The 23,462-nt window shown below is 43.8% G+C and overlaps 1 protein-coding gene across 1 annotated transcript in view; it reads right to left on the minus strand.

Annotated features, from left to right (window-relative positions):
- LOC123760069 (zinc finger SWIM domain-containing dorado) overlaps positions 1-23,462 on the minus strand; it is a 123,805-nt gene that overhangs the window by 76,838 nt on the left and 23,505 nt on the right. Inside the window, 7 exon segments of the mRNA XM_045745505.2 lie at positions 2,105-2,257; positions 3,193-3,341; positions 6,695-6,890; positions 7,118-8,232; positions 14,447-14,696; positions 18,278-18,430; positions 18,432-18,474. Coding sequence (XP_045601461.1) covers positions 2,105-2,257; positions 3,193-3,341; positions 6,695-6,890; positions 7,118-8,232; positions 14,447-14,696; positions 18,278-18,430; positions 18,432-18,474 — 2,059 coding nt within the window.

Below are 23,462 nucleotides of genomic sequence, written 5' to 3' on the forward strand. Positions count from 1 at the left end.
ACACCCCAAGCCCCTGCTGCCCGCACCCGCTTTGTCAGCACAACTGGGTAACCGAGCCACAACGAGCAACCAAACTCGCAGGACTCCGGGTCGAAGATGTCACCGACCCCACAGGCAGCAGACGGAGGCAAAACAGTCACCCAGAGACAAAGGGTGAGAGCAACCTTCAAACTCGCTGGAAGCGAGGGGGGGGGGGCTCTGGGGTCACATCCATCGGACCCGCGCGCCTCCAGGGGTTTCCCAGGGTCCCGAGCGTTTACTATAAGAGGACTCGCGCTCAGGTAATCCCAGGCAGGGTACTGCTAACCGGCACCCAAAGCTACCAAACAACTTTCTAAGAGCTGAACCCCCAGGACGTGGGGGTTCAGGACACTCACGGGGACCTAGCAGGGGGTACCACCAGAAAATACTCAGAACACAAGGGACACAAGGCACAAGAACGAAGGCAGACCCCCCACCAGGTAGATAAACAAAAAGAAAAAGAAAACCCCGCAAGAGGACAGCGTACCCAAGTGGAACAGAGCCGGCCGCTATGATTGGTAACGACAAGCTGCACAGTACCCTGCGCCCCACCAGTGCAAAAACTGCCCCTTACTCTAAGGCGAACAAGGGAGACAGAACCCCCGAGCACACAAAGAGCGGCCGAAAACCAAGCAGTAAACGGCCAAGCAGGGGCAGGACCCAAGGAACTTGTGGAAGGTGGCCCCAAGCCCCAAGGACAGTACTTACAGGGCACCTAGGGAAGGGAACCCTAGGCGCATGCAGCCCGAGTACTGGAGAATCACTCCCGGCTCACGCACCACCTAGAAAACAGACACCACACTCTAGGTACAGTGCTGAAACAACCACTGGAGCCAGAGCACATAACCGGTGCCTATAGCATCAGCCGAGGAACTGATGGGTGGATAGCCGGCGTGGGAGGTCTGGGGCTCCCCCTTCCCACTCCCGGGAAGGGGGGAGCTGCGCAGACAGCGGCGCGGTGACGTATGACGTCATACTAGTTTCCTTGTTTTCTGTTGATGAGTTCTATCCACTAGTTCGGCTTTAGGTAGCAATTTTCACCAGAATAGGGGTTTGTTTTGGAATGCTTACCTTTCTGGATGCTTGACCCGGTCGATGGCAGACATAGAATGCTTCCTACCACACGGGGGTTTCTATAGGCCATTGCTCTCCTTGCCTCTCTGAGGAGGCCAGGTTCTGGCCGTGGTCCCCTGTAGGCCCTAGAACTCCATACACATGACTGATGCCAAAGTCTGACATTAGCATATCAGCCGGTAAAGCTCCGGGGAGCCGACGGGGCTCCCCCCAGAAATACATTACCTGTACTGTACAGGGTTAAAACAAAACATCTCTAAAATTTTATTGAGGAAAACATTAACAATCATTGCTTGATAGACACAAAATATTTTAGCAATACAGAGGAATGAACCAATTTTTTTCCACCCTTCTTGACTTGATCAAACCGTGTTCACTCTTCATTTATGCAGCAGCCAACAGCTGGCTTAATCATCGTCGCTGCACTAACTAGGGAATGCAATTACACAAAAATTTTTATTTCATTTAACCCTTTAACTGTGCGGCCTATAAATATGACATTCCCCCTCCCCCACAAGTGCGCAAGAAATAAATTCTCGGGAAAAAATAATTTTTTTGTTCTGAAAGTGTCAAAAACCCCTCCCTGTATATGGCTATAGCAACGGCATTTCGAAATTGTACTTATTTTGGCTGCTATGGGGTCTGTAAGCTGGCGCGTGACGTCATCATTCCCCATGCGCCCGTGCTGTAAGCCCCCGGGGCCGGTGGGGTGCCCGGGGCAGGGGGCGCGAGTTGCGGCGAATATATTTTTGCAAATTTTTTGCACACATTTCCAAATACAATTTATTACATTTTACGTGCCGAACCGATGTATGGTGATCACGTACACTATAATAGCAGTTAAAGGGTTACATTATATAAAATATATATTACCTGATTGTTACTTGAAATATTACCAACACTTCAACAACTTCAGAAATACTGCACCAAAGTCTCGCATTTAACGACATGGAAACAGCCCCATATAAATCGTTAAATCGGGTGGATACTGTAATTATATCAATCTTACCTGACAAGGAGCATTATTGACATAATATGTGGGTAAGGAAGGAGCTTTATACATCTGATGGACTTCCTTATCCAGAAGCTTGTCCATAATGCGAGCCAGTCGATCTTGGTCATCCTTGTAGTGTGTCAAGAGAGTAAGTGCTAACTCTCCTCTCTGGTAAGTAAATAAAAAAAAAAAAGCATTGAATGTAATGAAATGCCTCTTTCTGGTAGAGCTCCAGTGGCTCCATGTAGCTATCTTGTTGAGATTGCTCTATAATACAAAGTTACATCAGTTGTTGGAGTCTTGTTTGGCCTAACAGGGTTATCAGAGGCAGAACCTGGCAATATCACAGTGGCATAGAGAGCAAATGACATTCCATCATTTCACCGGGAACGTAGCCAGAAAGTTAGTAATATACTGAGGAAAGATTCCAGAAGCAACTAACTGCTGCCCAGCTGGAATTTTCAACTTTCCCCTGACTGCTACTTGAGCCCATACGAATTAGTGATCCACTCCACGTCATATAAATTGTAAACCACACTACCGTGGAAATAAACATGGTTTGAGTCTCCAAGTGCCCAGGTGAAAGAAATGTTCATTTCCATGGCAGTGTGGTTGACAATTTATATATGAACATGTATATAATTTAGTTTCAAGTAAACTATTTTTTTATTTAAATAGGTTGGGGAGTTTTTGGAAGTTTCCAGGCTTCAGTTCTTGTGAACCCAGCAGTTGTCAGAAAAGTTTTGCTGACTTTCTAGGTGCTTTTCCAGTGAAATGACAGAATGCCATTTCCTCTCTGCACCTCTGTGAGGTGGCTAGGTTCTGGCTCCAGTCACAAGTAGGCCAAGCAGAGCTCCTGTGACTGATGTGGCTTTGTAGCATACAGCAATCTAAGTGAGACTGTTACAGGAAGCCACTAAAATCCTCCCACAGAAAAATTCTAATAAATGCATACAATTTTTTTTAAACACTTTAAGAAGTGAATCAATAAACTCTGAGAATATTCAGCTCAATATGTGGGAGTATATACAAGTTCCTTTTAAATTACTCAACAATGATTATAATCACTGGTGGCACATGTCCAACCCAAATGATTTCCACACCTGTCTTCTGGTGGCTTCACAGAGAAGAGGATGGTCAGCCTCACAAACATTGGCTTTCATACCAATTGCAGCAACAGCAGCATCAAAACCAAGTGTTTCATCCAGAGGCTGGCGGTAACTTTGTCCTCCAATACAACCTTTAGCTGTTCCTGAAATAGATGCTCTTGTCAGTATCATATAAATAATTTACTCCTATATCATGATACATTTACAAGGAAAATATCAGCACTGAATGTAATGAAACACCTCTTTCTGATTAGGCCTTGGTGGCTCACCAAGATAACTCCCCCTACTGACTCTCATCAGCCTTAGGAGTCCTGTATAGCTTACCAGGAACCAGAGGAGAGCCCTCTTCACAGAGGATGTTACGGACCCGAGTTCAGCGTCGTAGCACGGAGCAGTGACGACAACGCCATCTGTGAGTCCGCTCCCGAAACACCCTCCAAATGGACGACGCCTATCTAGTGAGAACGGGATATACCAGCCACAGGGGCTGGATTCCCGTCTTAATCAGCTCATAACATAGCCGCTGCTGACCTCTGGTGAGGTGGCGCTTAGACAGCAACGCCATCTATGGAGTGGATAGGTGGACGTTTGTGTCTAAGCCTGTAAGTGAGGTTCCCTAGCCCCAGCACTAATGACGTGTCTGATTACAGAGTTGACCTGGGATTGCTGTAATGGACGATGGATCAGTCTACCCAAGGCAGCCAAAGTCTCTCCACGAGTTTCCTCTGAAGAAGCTGTGAGTCACCCCCTCCCCCGGACGAACACTGTTGAGAGTGTTAGCCTGTCTGTGACATGGCAGTATCAGGAATCGCCTTATCCGGGGCTGGCTGGTGGAAGAGACTAGCCACTGTGGTACTGAGAGAAGAGATGTGATCAGCGGAATCACACGAGGCTCCTGCCTAGGGCTCGCTACCCTAGTATCGGTCGTGGAGTGGCCTACACAGCGGAGCTGATTGGAACCTGCCAGCTACAGGCTGGATTGTGGTTGAAGGCCTCCACGACGGAGCACCCAGTGGGAACTGTGATTTGGCTGGCCTGTGGCCAGGGTAGATTCGCCGAGAGAATCCAAGAGGATTCATCGTGGGCCGAAGAAGAGAACCAGGGCTACTCAAAGTGCGCACCGTGGAGCATCCTGTGTCTTCAGAGGAAGACAACTCTGTACATTAAAGTGTGTTTATAACCCCGTGTGACTGTTTATATATTTATTTATGGTGGTGGTTAATAAAACATATAAATCAGAACATTTGTATCCCTCCCCCTTTAATTTAACTTGCGTCACGGAACACATCCCTTGAAAGCCTCTACTAGCTTGGGGCCGAATTCCCAAATTCTAATAACACCAGAAAAGAACCCGGTTACGCCCCAGTAGGGCCGTAACAGAGGAACAAGGAGCAAGGGATTCTCATAATCACCCTTACAGAGAAAACAAAAACCCAGTGTTGAATGTAATGAAATACCTTTTTCTGATAGAGCCTATGTGGCTCCCGAAAGCTATTTTATTGAGACTGCTCCAAGCTAATGAGCCATATCAGTTGTGAAAGTTCAGTTTTGTCAACCAGGGACCAGAGCCACAACCTGGACCCCTCGTGGCAAATCAGTGCGATTGAGGTGACTGCCCCAGGTGATTGCTCCATGAAAGCTTGTGAATTGTGACATCTTTGCAAGATTTCCATGTTTCACCACAGCCGAAGTCACAAATTAACCAGCGAACATCGTAACAATATTTATAATTTATTTTTTCTTGTGCATTTGGAGGATGTCGGCTATAAACAGGGGTGTAGTGTAAGGGGTTAAAGGTATCACTAACCCTGAAACTGCTCAGCAAAAGGGGCAGGGAAGCAAAAAATATTCGAATTATGTAACAATTATTTGAAAATATTAAACAAATCTCCAACTTACTGGCTTCAGCGTTGTGAAACTTTCATCAAAATATTTTCAGAAATTGATTTTAGACAAATTTTTTAAAAAGAACGTTTTGTTGATAAGGAGAACAGCTCCTATTAACTGGAACTGATGTATAATGCAGTAATAGAGATGCAAGCACCTGTCCAATGCACAAAGAAGAGAAATAGTAGTAAGAAGTGTCCACAAAGTGGATATACAGCTGGTGTCTTTATGGGACTGCAACTGCAGAGTAATACATAATAACAAATAATAATGAGTAAGTATGTTATTATGCTCTATTTTGTTATATATCATATAAATACATTGCCCAATGTTAATATCTGTTACTTTCATCAATGTCCAAAACTTTTTTTTAGGGAATTTTTTTTTTAAGTTTTTAGTTTTTTTCTCCTTTGTTTATTATCTGATTTTGTTGTAACCTTCACATCCTGGAGAGTGCATACTAGTCCCTAACTATGTGAAAATAGAATGAAATTGGTCGACAAAAAAATCAGTCGCATCTCAAAGAACTTGGGACTGAAATTTTTTTGGCTGATTTTTTCACAGATTTCAAACTCTATTTTCCTTGTTTCTTTAGGGTGTTTTGATGATTAGGGACCAGATTAGGGCTTTTTTACTTATATAAAGTATACCCTAAATATATTTCCTAAATCATTATAATTATTATAATTATCCCTATACTGTATTTTTTTTTTTTGGGGGGGGGGTTATTTTTTCTTGACTGCATTTCTACACACATTGACCCACAACTTTCACATACTTGAGTATGAATGCCCAACAGTGTTTATTACAACATACAAATAAATTTATGACTTAGAACTGCCTTATTCATTGTCATTAACTTCAATTATATCAATAACTAGAATTTCAACTTACTTCAGTATCCAAAAATCTAGTATTTGACCGATTCTCATCATTTTTACATATAGTGTGCACAGCTGTCTGTTCTACAATCCCTATAGAATTGATTTTTCATAAACTCTAAATGTTTGGTGTTATAAATTTTCGTTGTCTAAATTTGCGCACATTTCAAATGTCATAATTGACAATTTTCTTACAGTAAACTATACCGAAAACCTATATTCTAAATACTGTATATGAAAATGAAAATCATATGCTATTCTGAGAGCATAACACCACCAAATGAACAGTTGGTGATATTTTTATATTATTGCAGTTGATTTCAAAATCTGAAGTTTTCAATATTCAATTTTATAATTATTTTTTATTTTCTTGTTTTTCACTGTTGTTTCACGTGTTACACTGGTATGATTTAGACAAAGTTAGAACATTTGCCTAGTATATTATGCACAAAACATTTGAAAGAGCTTCAGAAAATTTAAAAAACCAAGTTCAATGTCACACATCATATGACATTTTGCGCAGTTTAAGGATTAAGGGCTAATAACCATAAACTCCATTTAAAATTGTTATAACTTTTTTACAAGATATTCTGAATTTATTAGATGATCAACTAACTTATTTAGCACAAATATAAAACTAATCACCAAATCTTTACCACACATGGGTTAGAGTATTTGTTATCTCGGAAAACCTTATTTTTCTAATTATGGGAGATAAAACAACTTACCAGCAATAACAAGAGCATCAAAAAGGAAGGATGCCAACATCAGTGGTAGGAGTGCTTCACCTCGGGTCTTGAGCATGCCTGATCTCATCTTTTCTGCCTTGTCACGAATCACAGCCAATTCTAATGGCCCAAGAGGTAGGCGTTTAAGGAGGGCCACTAGATCACTCTCCTGGTTAGCTAATTTTACCTCAAGGGGCTAGAAAACAAAAGGAAAGGTGAAATATTGCAAAATGCTTATAAATTTATGAAGTCATTCTTTATATCCAATTAATTTCATGTCAGTTTACAAAATAACTAAAAGCCTTACAAATGTCTAAAATTTATATCAAAATTTGTATGAAGTATTGTATAATAATTGCTTAAACCTAAAATAATAAAAAATTAGATTAAAATATGATCCATGCAAATAGCAAAACACCCTACCTTTGTGGACGCTGGAGGCCGTGCCATTTCCAGGCCAAACATGGCTACTTGGAAAGCTAAATGGGTGTGTTCAGGATTTTCTGCTAAAACAGTACAGAGGAAGGCACATTTTCCCAAGGTAGCCGAGGCCAAACACGTTAAGTGATGAGATGCAGGGTTCACCTTCTTACGTTTTCCCTTACTGGGAGGAGGTGGAATGTCTATCATCAAATTTGGAGGATTAGCCAGTAACTCATGGGAAAGCTGTACTGCAAGTTCTGAAGCCTCCTGAAGATGACCATGTGCATGTAAGCCTTCTGCTCGGGCAAACAATATTTCAAGGGGATCTTCTAATTTTTTAAGATTGCTAAAAATTTCTGCTCCTCTACTACAAACTCCACCATCATTACCCATATTTCCATCTCCTACCAAGTTGGCATTGTACATATACACTTCATATTCATCTGTTCCATGGAGGTCTCTTGACCGCTGTCCTCTATTACCTCCTCGACTTCTCTGATGTCTAACTGGCTCAGCTACACCTGACCAGTCAGATTCAACCCCACCATCATCAGGGGAAGACTTGTCACGCTCATCTCTAGAGCGTCCAACGACAGCTACTAATCCAAGTGCAGCCATGGGGCGCTCTTCTCTGGAACTCTGACGTGACACTTGACCTGAATCAACTTGCTCTGGAGATCGTTGATCTGGTGGCGAGTCACTGTCTCGTCCCATGTCATTATCGCAAAATCCCTCACTGCTAACACTACTACTACGATGGCCACTGTGCCTGGGACCAGCAAGTGGAACATTTCCTGGAAGGTTGTCAAGATCACCAGGATTTCCAGGACTAATTAACACACGGCGCTCAGAAGGACGCTTTGGTCCAGCATGTGAGGCTGGATTTCTTGGATGTGGGGCAGAAATGGGTGCAGCTTGAGACTCATGTCGAGAATCATGTCTAAAACACATAACTGGGCAGTAGTATCGAGATGCTGTACGTGAATATGTGACACCTGGAAGAGGATAATCACTCCAGTCAAGCTGGCATGCTTCTAATGAAGGTTTAAACCCTGGAAAAACATCTCCATCAGTGACTCGCTTGTTGCTTCCGCTGCCACTGCTACTCCCTGCCTCTGCAATTAAAGTATGGTAAAAGGATCATGTATGGTAAAGTATGGTAAAAAGATATTAAAAAATAGGATTTCTTAGAAAAAAAGCTACTAGTTTAATTAATTTTTGTTTTTGAGTTAGTCATTTGGTCACTACCTAAGGCAATACCACTCCCCCCTGTGAAATTGTGCATTCCTGTCTGAACCAGAGTAAATCATGTCATCTTTAACAGTGAGGGAATCTTCTCAAAATGCCCCTCCCAAGCACTAGGAGAAGGAAGGAAGGCAATGAAGAATTCTCAATCCATTCCTGGATAAATATCAAAAGGTTCATACCACTGTACTCAAAAACTACTTTATGTAAAATTTCACAGGAAAGACATTCAAATAATGTTCTGCTACTCCCATCAAAAACAAAATTCAAATTTCCAACCCTTTCACAGTACCACTCACCACACCAGATGGAAGCACCAGTTATGTTCAGTAGCAGCTGGGAAAGTCCATCTCACCCACATCTCAACAGACACCATAGGAAAAAAACCAGCGTTGAATATAATGAAACGCCATTTTCTGGGTGAGACCCAGAGGCTCCCTGGAGCTATCCAGGCTGGTATAGATATTATTTGACTTTGGCATCAGTGTGAATGGAGTATATAGGCCTACCAGGGACCACGAGCCAGAACCTGGCCCCCTCGGAGAGGCATGAGGAGCAATGGCCTATAGAAATTCACGTATGATATTGAGCATTCTATGTCTGCCATCTACCAGGCCGGGCACCCAGAAAGGCAAGTGCCCCAAAACAAACCTCTATTTTGGTTAAAACTACTACTGAAAGCTAAACGAGTAAACAGAACTCGCCAAATGAAAATGAGCAAACGAGCATGACGTCACACATGCTGCACTGCTTATCTGCGCAGCTCATCCCCCTCCCTGGGAGGGGGAAGGGGGAGCCCAAGGCCCCTCTCATACCAGCTATCCACACCCCCAGTTTGAGGCTGGATGTTAAAAACAAGCGAAAAAATGCCGACCGGGGGAGGGAGGGAGGAATGCCGGGGAGCCTCCGGGTCTCACCCAGAAAATGGCGTTTCATTACATTCAAAGCTGGTTTTCTGGGGGAAGCCCATTCAGCTCCCCGGAGCTACTTACCGAAGACGAAAACAAGAGGGATTTACCCGGGAGGCAGTCGGCACTCGCTCCTCAACACGTCAAGTCAAGACAACTGGCTGCAACCGCCGACCCAAAGCGACACAGGCCCGACTAGGCCCACTAACATTAATCAGGTAGCGCACATCCAGGACCCTGTTCGACCGCCAAAAACCCCTTGCCCGTATGTCAGCCCAGAACATGTTACCGAAGACAGCAGCAAGGGCAGCAAACTTACGAACGTCGTGGGCACGAGGATAGACTGCAGGCTGGCTAGATGGAATAACCCTTACTTTACCTTGAGGTTACCTTGAGGTGTTTCTGGGGCTTAGTGTCCCCCGCGACCCGGTCATCGACCAGGCCTCCTCGTTGCTGGACTGGTCAACCAGGCTGTTTGATGCCGCTGCTCGCAAACTGACATATGAATCACAGCCTGGTTGATCAGGTATCCTCTGGAGGTGCTTATCGAGTTCTCTCTTGAATACTGTGAGGGGTTGGCCAGTTATGCCCCATATGTGTAGTGGAAGGGTGTTGAACAGCCTCGGGCCTCTGATGTTGATAAAGTTCTCTCTCAGAATACCTGTTGCACCTCTGCTCTTCAATGGGGGTATTCTGCACATCCTGCCTTCTGGTCTCATGTAATGTTATTTCTGTGTGTAGGTTTGGAACCAGCCCCTCTACTATTTTCCACGTGTAAATTATTATGTATCTCTTCTGCCTGCGCTCAAGAGAATACAGATTTAGGCTCTTCAGTCAGGTCCCAGTAGTTTAAATGTTTTACCGAGTGGATTCTAGCAGTAAAGGATCTCTGCACGCTCTCCAGGTCAGCAATTTCTCCAGCTTTGAAAGGGGCTGTAATTGTGTAGCAGTATTCCACTCTAGAAAGCAGGATACTTCCTGCAGAAAACTGAGAAGAGCACCCTGTGAACGACATGGAAGACCCAAACCCTGAAACAGGGAAGAAGAGAAACCGGATCAACCCAAAGTGCATCCCCGGGCACAAAAGCCATGGCGCGCAAATAACGGTGGAGAACTGCAACCAACCACAACACATGATGCACCCCCAGCCTGACCGACCTAGCCCAAGGATAACCCAAGGAACCCTCCAGAAAGCAGCCGTCTCATTCTTCGCCAGAAAAGGAGACAGCTGCAAATGAACAATTCTATCACCAGAACCAAAAGAGCAGAAACTCCTACGCTGGAGGAGAGCACGAAGTTCCCCAACCCGACCCCCAGAGGCCAATGCCAACAGGAAGAGAGCCGTAGAGAAACAGTCCTGAACCGAAGGGGCCACTTCAAACCGAGGAGAAGAGAAATAAGAGAGCACCCTATCAAAAGACCAAGATGGCTCAGGCAGCATACGAGCAGGCTGGAGGTGAAACAATGCCCAGGACAGCTTGCAAAATGGTGCAGAAGTAACGTCAATACTGAAAGCAAGCAGCAACGACTCCGCCAGCGTCGCACGATAAGAGGCGACAGTATTCGGCATAAGACGACGGTCCTGAAACAATCGTGAGAGAAAGGCCAAAACAACCTTAACAGAAAGCAAAGTATACTGATGAAGAGACAAAAAGAAATGGAAGGACCACCAGGAAACTTCATACTGTTGCCAAGACGAAGCCCGCAGGTGGGACACTATCAATGAAGCCACCTGATCACCATACAGATGGTGATAGACTCGAGTCAAAAAGACCAGACGCAAAGACTCGAGTCAAAAAGACCAGACGCAAAGACTCGAAGAGATCGAACCAGTCTCATAACGGACTGGACTGATTTACTGAAAGAGGTGGAGCCGTTCCAAAACCTCCGGGTTCGGACACCGAGTAAGCAGCGCCTGAAACCAAGGCTGGGCCGGCCACCATGGGACCAAGAGGACTACTCTCCTGCAGTAAGTCTCCAAGCAAGCTAGGACCTGGAGAAATAGCTAACCCGGGGGGAAGAGGTACAGGAACCAGCACCTCGACCAGTCCTACCTAAAGGTATCGATCTAAAAGGCCTCACAGTCGGGGAAGAACAGCCCAAATACCAGAAGACGCCTTAACGGTCCACCTCTGGGTGCCCGAATGTCTGGCAGAGCCAACTGAATGAGTCGGCGTCGATTGTCCATTCCGTGGACAGGGAAAATGAACTGGGACAGGCCTTCCTGGTGGACGGCCTGTCCCCCTGGACATGAACGGCCAAGAGAGCCAAACCCCAAGAACTCAGCAGACGAGTCACACGAAGTAACCAGCCCCAAAGAGCCAAGGACCGCATCGCACCCCCTCGATTCAGGCAATGAACCACCTGGGAGCACTTGTCGGAAAATCCGACACCATTTAATAATCATACAGATAATAGCTGTATTACCAACAAGTTACCCATAGAAAACGTAACTTGTAGTGGAATTACCATCTAAAGAAAACGGGATATCATCACCACATACTATTATAATTCACCAGCTATTCTGCTGGGAATTGTTCTTAAATACATTAGTCTTTGGACTTTACCATCATAAAAACATCTTATATAAATTAACTTAATTATCAATATTAAAGTAGAGTAAATGTGACCCTTCTATCACTTTCTGAAATCTGGACAAAGTAGGCCAGGCGTCAGGGAGGAAGGGGGGAGCCATTGTTGTGTCACCTCCGAGACGTGTGGAGCAAATTCGGCTCCTATCATTCTGGACAATGTCGGCCAGTAGCGTCAATAGTATGGAGTGTTAAACAGCCATTGTATACGAGACCAGAGGCACACGGGAGCAAATACGGCTCCTGTTAAATTTACTTGGACGTAGTGTTATGGAAACCAAAGGTACCATCTCCAACACGATGTCTACAATTCAAGTTAAGTCTATCCGAAACCCGTTTATCATTCATTTATGGCAATTAATGTCAGGATATAGGGTGACCCGGTTAGATCGCGAAATCGCCTCAAACTAAAGGTCAAGACGAGGATGCAAGATTTGTGCACCAGTTACTGGGTGATATGGAAGCTACCTCAAAGAGGATAATTTGGTGTCTACACCCTAGTTATACCTGGTGGACTAACCTGCTGTACTATAAGATAAGGAACCTTTTCAATGTATGTAGTTACTGTAGTTTGATTGGCTGCATATATATTAATTTAATAACCCCCCCCCTAATGTGTAGAGGATCGATTTGTGAGATTAAGATATTATTGCAGAAATACAGTCCACTTATCATTATACAAATTGCTATCGAAGTATATAAATTAACGTAAATATAAATTCATATAAATTAAATAAATATAAATCTCACAGGTCGGTTCCCACAGCACTCCGAATGGAGCCGGATCGTCAATCCGCGGGCGACCCGAACCCTCCGAAGAGAAAACCACACCGCAGCGTACTCTTTCACAGTGCTGTGGGCCCGACAGAAGAACAAACCCCACCGCCCCTAGCCGGCCTGGCTAGCATTGGTCACAAAGCCCCAGCCAAGAGACGATGCGTTCATAAACATAATTGAGCGAGCACTCGGGTAGGTGCTAAAGCACTGAACCCTGAAAACCCCGAAAGGAAGCTGGCAGAAAGGACGCCCTGAAGAAACCAGAATAGCCGACGAAGCCAAACCCGACCCGGCAGGTAGACCATCATCGCAAAGTTCAGGATTCTGCACAAACCCTTGAGCAATCGCTGGGTGTCCCAGAACCCCCCCAGAAGCAAGCAAAGGCAGGGATCGCAGCCAAAGGAGAGATTCTGGAGGGAGAGACAATAAGCGGTCCTTGAGTCCCACACAAGACCCTGCCAAGTCTGAACCTAGGAAGGGACCAGATGGGATTTCCTCAGTTCACCAAGAACCCAAACCCGGCGAGCTGGGAAAGAACCAAATCCCTGGCGAGCAGACACATGGACTGACTGGGAGCCCGGACCAGATTATTAGTCAAATGATATCCAAATCAGCCTGGATAGCTCCAAGGAGCTGAGGGGGGCTCTCCCCAGAAAAAGCAAGCAAACTAGAACAACTCCCTATATGGACACAAGGCAAAAAACAGTTTATCTTACCATGGAGAACAAAGAAGAAAACAGGATTACCATGAGGAGAAGAAGAAGTGAATAGTCCACAAGAACCTCACCAGGTCACCCAACCCAACACAGGTGGGAAGAGATGACTACATGCTGAGCCTCGAGCACTCTGTTAGCTGCGATAAACCCCAAGAATGAATATTACAAAACACCCCACACACACAGCTCTCCCTCCCACCCACACACACACAGCTCTCCCTCCCACCCCCACACACACACACAGCTCTCCCTACCACCACACACAGCTCTCCCTCCCACCCACACACACACAGCTCTCCCTCCCACCCCCACACACACACACAGCTCTCCCTACCACCACACACAGCTCTCCCTACCACCACACACAGCTCTCCCTCCCACCCCCACACACACAGCTCTCCCACCCACCCCCCCACACACACACAGCTCTCCCTCCCACCCCCACACACACACAGCTCTTCCTACCACCCCCAGACACACACAGCTCTCCCTACCACCACACACACAGCTCTCTCTCCCACCCCCACACACAGCTCTTCCTACCACCCACACACACAGCTCTCCCTCCCACCCCCACACACACAGCTCTCCCTCCCACCCCACACACACACACACAGCTCTCCCTCCCACCCCACACACACACACAGCTCTCCCTACCACCATAGAATGCACAAAACTTCAACCCAGGTAAAGTATGCCTGTAATGTAAAACTTCAGGGATGTAAGATTACTTTTTCTGAGTCATTCTGTTTATGTAGCACATTTTTAGATTGATTTGTGATTATTGCCGCCGGAGGTGGTATGCCATTATCCTGGACTGTAAATGCTGCATTATGTAACGGTTCATTTTATATAAATACTGCAGGCAAGAACTGTGTGTGTTAGAACAGATATTTTATTACCAACAATGCATAATGAAATCAAAAGAAAGTGTTATATCTATGAAAAACTATTGAAGGAGAATGATGGGATCAAACCCATATCCCTGAATTCATGTGCACCTGAGGTGTTCAGGGAAGAGGATTTGATCTCATCATAAAGTTTCAATATTTTCTCTAGAAACACTGTATATAAGAACTGATAAATACATACCTTTGCTTTTAGCAACTTTCTCTAAAACCTTAAGATGCCATCCTTTAAATTGTACAATAAGTTGTTCTCTTTCCTGAGGCGAGAGTGCTGGGTTGAGTGCTGCCAAGCGCCACAAGACAACAATCTCATCACAGAGTGACGAGCAGGCATACTGACTCCCATGGCTATTGGAGTTCATGTTGTTTTTACCTCCATGGCCAGAACTGCCCAAGTGTAGTGCAACCTTTGTATTCACCCACCACACCAAGATCTGAATAATGTTATGTACAGGTTACTCATTATTACTCCAACTGTTGTATTAATACATGTGCTACTGTTATAGCTATACAGTACAACCAGGCTTGCTTTGAAATAAATTAAAAATATAGATTTCTATAATAACAATGTGAATAATATTTTAAATGTTTTAATAAATATTAATTAAAATTATATTAGTAACAAGTAACTGAAGTGATATCTTGTTTCTTTAAAAAAAAAAGAAAAAAAAAAAAGCCAGCATTGAATGTAATGAAACACCATTTACTGGGTGAGACCCGGAGCCTTCCCGGATCTTATCTAGGCTGATATAGATATATTAGACTTTGGCATCATTCAGTGTGAATGCAGTTCTTAGGCCTACCAGGGACCACGAGCCAGAACCTGGACCCCCCTCAGAGAAGCACGAGGAGCAATGGCCTATAGAAAAACCCATGTGATTTGGAGCATTCTATGTCTGCCACTGACCAGGTCAGTGGCAGACATAGAATGGATGGTGGATGGACTGGCTGGTGAACTGGCTGGTAGGTTGGTTCGTTACACCTGCTTGATGGGGTTTTGGGAGTTCTTCTACTCCCCAAGCCCGGCCCGAGGCCAGGCTCGACTTTTGAGAGTTTGGTCCGCCAGGCTGTTGCTTAGAGTGGCCTGCAGGCCCACGTACCCACCACAGCCCAGCTGATCTGGAACTTCTTTTAGAAAACAAGTCTCGTTTTCTCTTGAAGATGTCCACAGTTGTTCCAGCAATATTTCTTGTAGTCACTGGGAGGACGTTGAACAACCGCGGACCTCTGATATGTTCATTAATGATGAATAACTATGTTAACATGATCTATTTTGTTATATATCATATACAGTGGCACCTCAGCTTATGATTGACCCAACTTACGATAATTTTGAGTTACAATATAAATTTGATCGAAAAATGCGACTCGACTTATAATAGTGTCATCGACTAATGATATTTGTTGGTACACGTTCGGGTCGACCAATCACATGGTTCTTGGTCACGCAGACTGACCTGCCTCAGTTTACTAGAGCCACTCACTTAAGTGACGATCACGCTTATAAGAAATTTCATTTTCGTGGTGATTTTTTGCTTTTTGAACATAAAACTGATTATTATATATCATGCCATGTGTTCCAAGAAAGTCAGTGGTAAGGTTCAACATATGAAAGCACATGTAAGAATGACCATAGAGGAAAAACAAGAGATCATACGTAAACATGAAAATGGTACTCGTGTTGTTGGCAGTACCTAGGCAGTGTACCTACCTCGTGTACCTAGGCAGTACAACAAATCTTCAGAGGAGGAGGAGACGGCGGCATTATAGGATGTGCCTTCTTCATTAATTAAGAAAATATGTGCAGTATGGGAAGAACTGCAAAGTTTTGCTAAAAAGAATTACCCAGATAAAGCTGTAACAGGCCATTGCATTGATCTTTTTAATGACACTGTGATGCCACACTACAGACAAGTGTTGGAAAGAAGGGAAAAACTATCTTCAATGGAACAATTTCTAGTGAGAAAATCAAGCAGTGAGCCAGAAGCAGGTCCTAGTGGTATGCAGGCAAAACGTGCCAGTGTGTGTACCCCAGAGAAGTCCTCACTGCCTGATGTTATAATGGAAGGGGACACCCCTTCCAAACAGTAACACCTCTCCTCCTCCCCCCTTCTCACCATCTTCCATACGCCATCAAGAGTCCTCGATAAAGGTAAGATAAACATATGTACTGTATTGTAGTTAGAGAAAAAAAATTTATTCAGTATAAAATGTATTTTTAAGTTAATATTTTTGAGGGTGTGGAACGGATTCCCTTTATTTCTCATGGCAAAAATTGTTTCGACTTACGATACGTCTCTGGGAACGGATTACCATCGTAAATCGAGGCCCCACTGTACAGTGGAACCTGATATGACGAGCACTTCAACTTATGAGCATTTTGAATAACGAGCATGTCAATCACCAACAATTTGTCTCAATTGGCGAGCACATGTTTGATTAACGAGAAAACCACATGGCGCATTCCTGCTGCTGCTCGCACATTTTCGGATGCCTCCGACGATAAAAATAAATAAAATGTTTTTTTTTTAAAGATGCTAATGATGCTGGGATGTAAAGGGGTGACTGCTGTGATGTTGATCTATTTTTGTAGAATAAAAGAAAAAAACAAGGACAATGTAATGAAACGCCATTTTCTGGGTGAGACCTGGAGACTCCCCAGAGCTTACTAGGCTGATATGCTAATGTCAAAATTTGGCATCAGTCATGTGTATGGAGTTCAATGGGCCTACCGGGGACCACGAGCCAGAACCTGGCCCCCTCAGAAGAGGCAAGGGGAGCAATGGCCTATAGAACCCCCCCTCCCCCCCCCCATGTGGTTGAAAGCATTCTATGTGTGCCATCAACCGGGTTAGGCACCCAGAAAGGTAAGCATCCCAAAACAAACCCCTATTCTGGAGAAAATATTGCTACCAAAAGTTGAACAAATAGATATAACTTCCCTAAACGAAACGAGCAAACGATCATGACGTCACATGTCGCAGTGCCGCTGTCTGCGCAGCTCCCCCCTTCCCGGGAGGGGGAAGGGGGAGCCCCAGACCCCACAGGCCAGCTATCCACCCTTTAGTTCTCAGTAACGAAAGTTTAGTTACTTTAGTTTATTTAGGCTGATGCTAGAGGTGGAGGTCGTGTGCTTGGCTCCAGGGTTTTCAGCACTGTGCTTAGAGTGTGGTGGCTGTCTTTGAGGGGTGCGAGAGCCAGGAGTTATTCTACGGTACTCGGGCTGCATGTGCCTAGGGTTATTGTTCCTAGGTGCCCTGTAAGTACAGTACTGCCCTTGTGGTTTGGGGCCACCTTTCTGGAGCAGGTGGAGGGGTTCTACCTTATGATCAACTCATGCTCTACAAACTTCATTGGGTGGAAAGTACAGATATTATTATTAATTTTTTTATACATATGATATTGTGGTACAAACACATATGAAGGAAGCAACACAAAAACGAATGATATGATGTCATAAACAATGTCGGGAATAAATAATGACTGTAAACAATGACGAAAAGCAGGTGTTGTTCACATGACGACCTTTTATCTTATGCTATTGGTAATGTTATTCTAATATTTGTTCCTATGTGCAAGTATTCCCTTAAAGCATTCTATCGCGAACAATTTGATACCAAACTGAACGACGTAGCACAAAAATTAAAGTCAGAAAGTTGAAAAGGAGTATCAACATTTCTGTATGGTGGCGAGTTCACGCTCAACGCTTGGCCTACCTTGAGGTGCGGGGGGAAGGCCACGCCAAGTGCGCAATAAGTGTTAATTTCATTTAGCCAGTTGAACATTATATTGAACTTTTACATTTTGGTGAGTTTTTTTTAGTTTTGGATTATTGTTGGAACAAGTAGGCTCAAATGGGTCTCAAAGGTCTGGTGCAATTCCTTAAGGCTTGGCAGCCACAGTGCTATATCTACAGGGCGTAACTGAGGTGTCCTCTGAAAATAACTAATGTATAAAATTACTCATCTTTATAAAGACTACAGCTGATATAAATTCTTTTAATCTAAAAATTTACCTTCTCAGTCGCTAAGCATTCTTCTGTGATTATTTCTAATAATGGGATGGAGTTTCGGTCATTTCTTTTGAACATTTCACGAACAATAGAAAGTAGATTCCACATTCCTTCAGGCTCACGTCCTCTCAATGGCCGCAACAATGATGCCCATTCCTGCCGCAACAGGTGGTGCAGTTGAACTAAGATAGTTGACATCACTGGAAAAATATTATTGGTATAGTAGTAATAACTGATAATCTAGATTAATTCAACTGCTAAAACTATTTTGTATTCAATTTTTAACCTTTTTGAATTACAGCACTTTGTAATAATAAAATTGAAGCACATGTTAAGTATATGTGAAATAAGAACATCAAGAGTTTTGATTAAAAAGTTTTTTCAGCACTTGCCCTTCAAATACAGTATAGTGAAAATTAGAAATACAGTTTGACTACATGAGGATGATCAAGAAAGGTATCCCAGACAGCAGATTGCATGATACTAAACAGGATGATTATATGAATACATACAAACAATGTAGCAACTTAAAGGGCATACATGATTTACATGTAGTTTACCTATAGCTAGTTATGGGAGACAATTTCCCAATCCTGGCCAGGCTTGTCTTGCAATAGTTTGATCTTAATTGGTTATTGCTTGTAGTGGACTGCATGCCCACCTATTCATTACAACCAAGATGGTCTGACATTTCCTGCAGGAACTTGTCTAACCATTTCTTTAACACACCCTTTTGTTCCTGTAACATTTCTTATAATTGTTGGGAGGAAACTAAAAAACTGTGGACTTCTGATGTTCATACAGTGTTCTCTGATTGTGTCTGCTTTGTTATGCTCACAAAACATTAGGTTGTCCACCACCATTATTCCCAGATGCTTTACATGTCACTTTCCGTCTATGAGATCCGACTGTGTTTTGTATCCTGCATTTTGTTTGGGTTCCTGATTCTTACTACAGGTATATACAAGTATCTGGACTTTACCATTGTTATAAATTATGATATTGATATTAGCTTGAAGTTTTCAATGTCTTCTAAAATGGTAATTTTCATGCTGATTTTTGTGTAATGAGTAAATAAAATAAAATCCGTAGGAGCCGTGATGAGGTTTCAAATCTATGCATTGGGTGTTCCCACATAAATGCCCTAGTCAACTAGGCCACAACATGGTCACAAGAATTGCAACCAGGAGTTCTACTGAGCTCAAAAGGCTTTTACAGAAGGAACAGGATTTTCATAATATTCCCTTCCCTCCTCCCCCTGCACTCTGGCTCTGTTATCCAGGAATGTTCAACCTCTGCTGCTGCTCTTTTAATACACAAAAAGTAATCACACTAACAGTGAAGTGTCAATGAGAAAATTCGTATGAGCCGTGACTGAGGGTTTGAACCTTTGCAGTGGGTGTTCCCACAAACTAGTCAACTAGACTACAACATGGAAACCCTTGTGAGCTCAGTAGAACTCTAGGTTACAATCCTTTTGACCATGTCATGGCCTAGTTGACTAGGGAATGTGTGCGGGAATACCCATAAAAAAGATTTGTGAAAAAGATGCAGACTGTCTGAAGAAGACACAGGTAATTATCAAGAGAAAGCACTAAGCCATTATGACTATATTGCACTTGAGGAGAAGGCACAGGTGAAGAAGCAACTTTTGATATTTGTAAAGAATTAAAAATATAGTATGTGTGTATTAATTAACACTTTCGCGCCAACTAGACGCACCGCTGCGTCCTGTTTCGCCTAACGCTACCGCATAGTGGACATAAAAGTTATGTCCTCTTTAAAATATTTGTATAAAATTCAATTTTTATCCGATTTACTTTGGGTTTGTTTCAAACTGTGCGCCATGAGGCTCTCTTTCTCACCACTAGGCTGCATGGTACAATAAGTTCATGAAAGGTGTGGACCACTTCGATCAAATGGTATTATGTCCCAAACGGGTTGCAGGTGGGTGACTTTAGCCGTTTATACTGGTAATGCTTCCCCCATATCATGTATTATATGCATATGTCTGTTTAGGAAATTTTATTCCGATCAATGTACAACCAAAAATAACTGTGTGCAACAAGTATAAACTTGACAAACATAACAAAAGTAAAAACATTTCGTGTGTGTTTGACGCTCACTGATATGTTCCAGCTTTGTTTTATATTTGGCGCTATTCTATCTTACGCTTTTTTGATCATTTTTACCTATGGGCTCATAGAACATTCTATTGCGAACACATTGACACAAAAATGAATGACGTACATAGAAAATTAATGTCATGAGAGTGAAATAAGTATAAACTTTCAAAGCGCCGTGCGTCGTCCCGTCACCGATACCGGGCAACAATTTCACCACTTCCCACAGTCTTGCGGGCGGGCCGCAATCATTATTCTACGCTTATATTCATATCACCATGTTGGGAATTTCATTGCGAGTCCATTGATACCAAAATTAACGCTGTAGGACAAGTGTGGAGGTGATAACAATCCCAAGAGTAAAAACATTTTGTTGCTGTTGGGCGCTCACGGCGAGTCATCTTCGTAGTTATTTATTTGGTGCTGGTATCCCTATACGTTTCGTGACTTTTTTTACTGATGTTCTTCTAGAGAATTTTATTGCGAACACGTTGGTACCAAAATGAAATACGTAGCTGAAGAACTAAGGTAAGGAGAGTAAAAAGAGTATACACATTTTTGTTTTTACGCTTACTCAGCAAAAACGCTCCGCGCACATACCGCTTTTTTTTTTTACCATCGAAGGGAGCGCGAAAGTGTTAAGATAATAAACACTACTTACCAGTGAAAATGTAAACTTAAAATTTGAAAAGAACAGGACATTATACAGTAAGTGACACATTTACCTCCTGCACAGTTTAGAAAGAGACTACTGAAAGCACAAGAACAGTAAAGATAAAGAAAATGCATAGGCAAATGCATAGGCAAATGCATAGGTAAATCTAAATTGCGATGTAAAATCCTGAAAGGCAATTCATTAGGAAAACTGGTCTGTAGCTTGGAGAGGATACATAATACAAGGTACTGGAATTTAGAGATTGCACAGATTTTAGAGATTGCAGCCCAAACTATGACAAGCTTCTCAAGGAAAGTGCTAGGAATATGTGATAAAGTGTGAAATGACACATATGTGGAGTCCTGCAGGGTACCAGCAAAAATGGCTTGCCTATCACATAGCCAGCAGAACTTCACCCACTCAAGCGGAACGCAATTTAAACAAATTTCAAGCAATTGACACGAAACTCATTAATGAAAATTTACGAGTCAATGACACATTGTATCATCAAAACAGTCATAAAGTTTTTGGATGAGGCATAATGTGTTACATAAGTGCTATAAGATGGTACTGTACACTATAATGGGTCCTCTTTCCATGCATGGGCTGAAGAGTTCAGGTTCACTACAATTTGATCATCATTACTAAAATGTAAGACCATAAATTATCTTAGTGCAGTTAGGAGTCTTGGGTTCAACTACAATACTCTCTTAACACTATCGCCGCCCGATCACGCATATTCCATCATAAAACAAAAAATACAGAGCATGCGGGATGACGCAAATGGTGTCAATAATTTAAAAATTTGTAAAAATTCCATTTATAGTCCGAATACTATTGGACTTCTATAAAAATGCGAGCCAACATCTTCCTATTCTCTGTATACTCCACATGGCATTCCGACCAGGAGGCATCCCGACCCAACCACGCTGGAGGCTCACTGTTCTTATGACCTCGCTTGTGACAGCTGCGGCCTCCCCTCAAGTTGAAAAGTTTCCCCATTCCGGTTATTTTATCTCAAGTATTTGTTGTTATCAGCTTTATAAACACTGCAAATTGACTTCCAGATGGATACTGGTCAAGAACAGAACCAATCCATGACGAAAACATTGAAAGAAATATGTATGAGGGAAAAGTTATTGTGTTTGCCAAAACTATAGAAAAGCGAGACTTGTACGTTCTTACGTCCCTGTTACATGTTCTTATATGTCCCTTTACAGCATTCTATTGCGATCAATTTGATACCAAAACTGAACAATGTAGCATGAAAATTGAGGTGAGAAAGCTGAAAAAGAGTATAAACATTGGAGTGCTGTGGTGAGCACTCAGGCAACGCTCAGGGCTATCTTGCAGTGTGCAGTAGGTTTAACCCATAGACCTGCACATACAGGGGATATAGTAGCAAAAAAAATATTTGAATAATGAAAAAAACCAGCGTTGAATGTAATGAAACGCCATTTTCTGGGTGAGACCCGGAGGCTCCCCGGAGCTTTACCGGCTGATATGCTAATGTCAGACTTTGGCATCAGTCATGTGTATGGAGTTCTAGGGCCTACCAGGGACTACGGCCAGAACCTGGCCCCCTCAGAGAGGCAAGGGGAGCAATGGCCTATAGAAACCCCCGTGTGGTTGGAAGCATTCTATGTCTGCCATCGACCGGGTCAAGCATCCAGAAAGGTAAGCATTCCAAAACAAACCCCTATTCTGGTGAAAATTGCTACCTAAATCCGAACTAGTGGATAGAACTCTTCAACAGAAAACAAGGAAACTAGTATGACATCATACGTACACCGCGCCGTTGTCTGTGCAGCTCCCCACTCCCCAGGAGGGGGAAGGGGGAGCCCCAGACCTCCCACGCCGGCTATCCACCCATCAGTTCTGAGGCTGGATGTCAAAACACGCGAAAAACCGCCGACTGGAGGGAGGGAGGGTTGCCGGGGAGCCTCCGGGTCTCACCCAGAAAATGGCGTTTCATTACATTCAACGCTGGTTTTCTGGGGGGAGCCCCGTCGGCTCCCCGGAGCTAACTACCCACAGAGGAAGGTCAAAGGGACAGAACCGGGAGGCGGACACCACGCACCCCCCACGGAGACGAGACAACCGGCAGCAAACACCAACCCAAGGCGCCACAGCCCCGAAAAGTCCCGGGAACGACACGAGAACAACGAGCAGCAAGGCCCCTGCACGAACACCAAAAATCCATGCCCGAAAGACCGCAAGGCCATGTCGCCTAGATGGCAGCGAGAGCAGCGAAGCCACGAACGCCACAGGCATGAGGGAAGAACACAGGCAGCTTAGCCGCAAGAACACGGCTGACCACCCGGGACACTATCACCCGCGAACCGGGAAGAACAGAACCGGACCAACACAAAACGCGCTCCGGACCCAAACGCCGTGGCACGCAAACAAC

This window comes from Procambarus clarkii, chromosome 16, assembly GCF_040958095.1.
Source record: "Procambarus clarkii isolate CNS0578487 chromosome 16, FALCON_Pclarkii_2.0, whole genome shotgun sequence".
Taxonomy (NCBI): domain Eukaryota; kingdom Metazoa; phylum Arthropoda; class Malacostraca; order Decapoda; family Cambaridae; genus Procambarus; species Procambarus clarkii.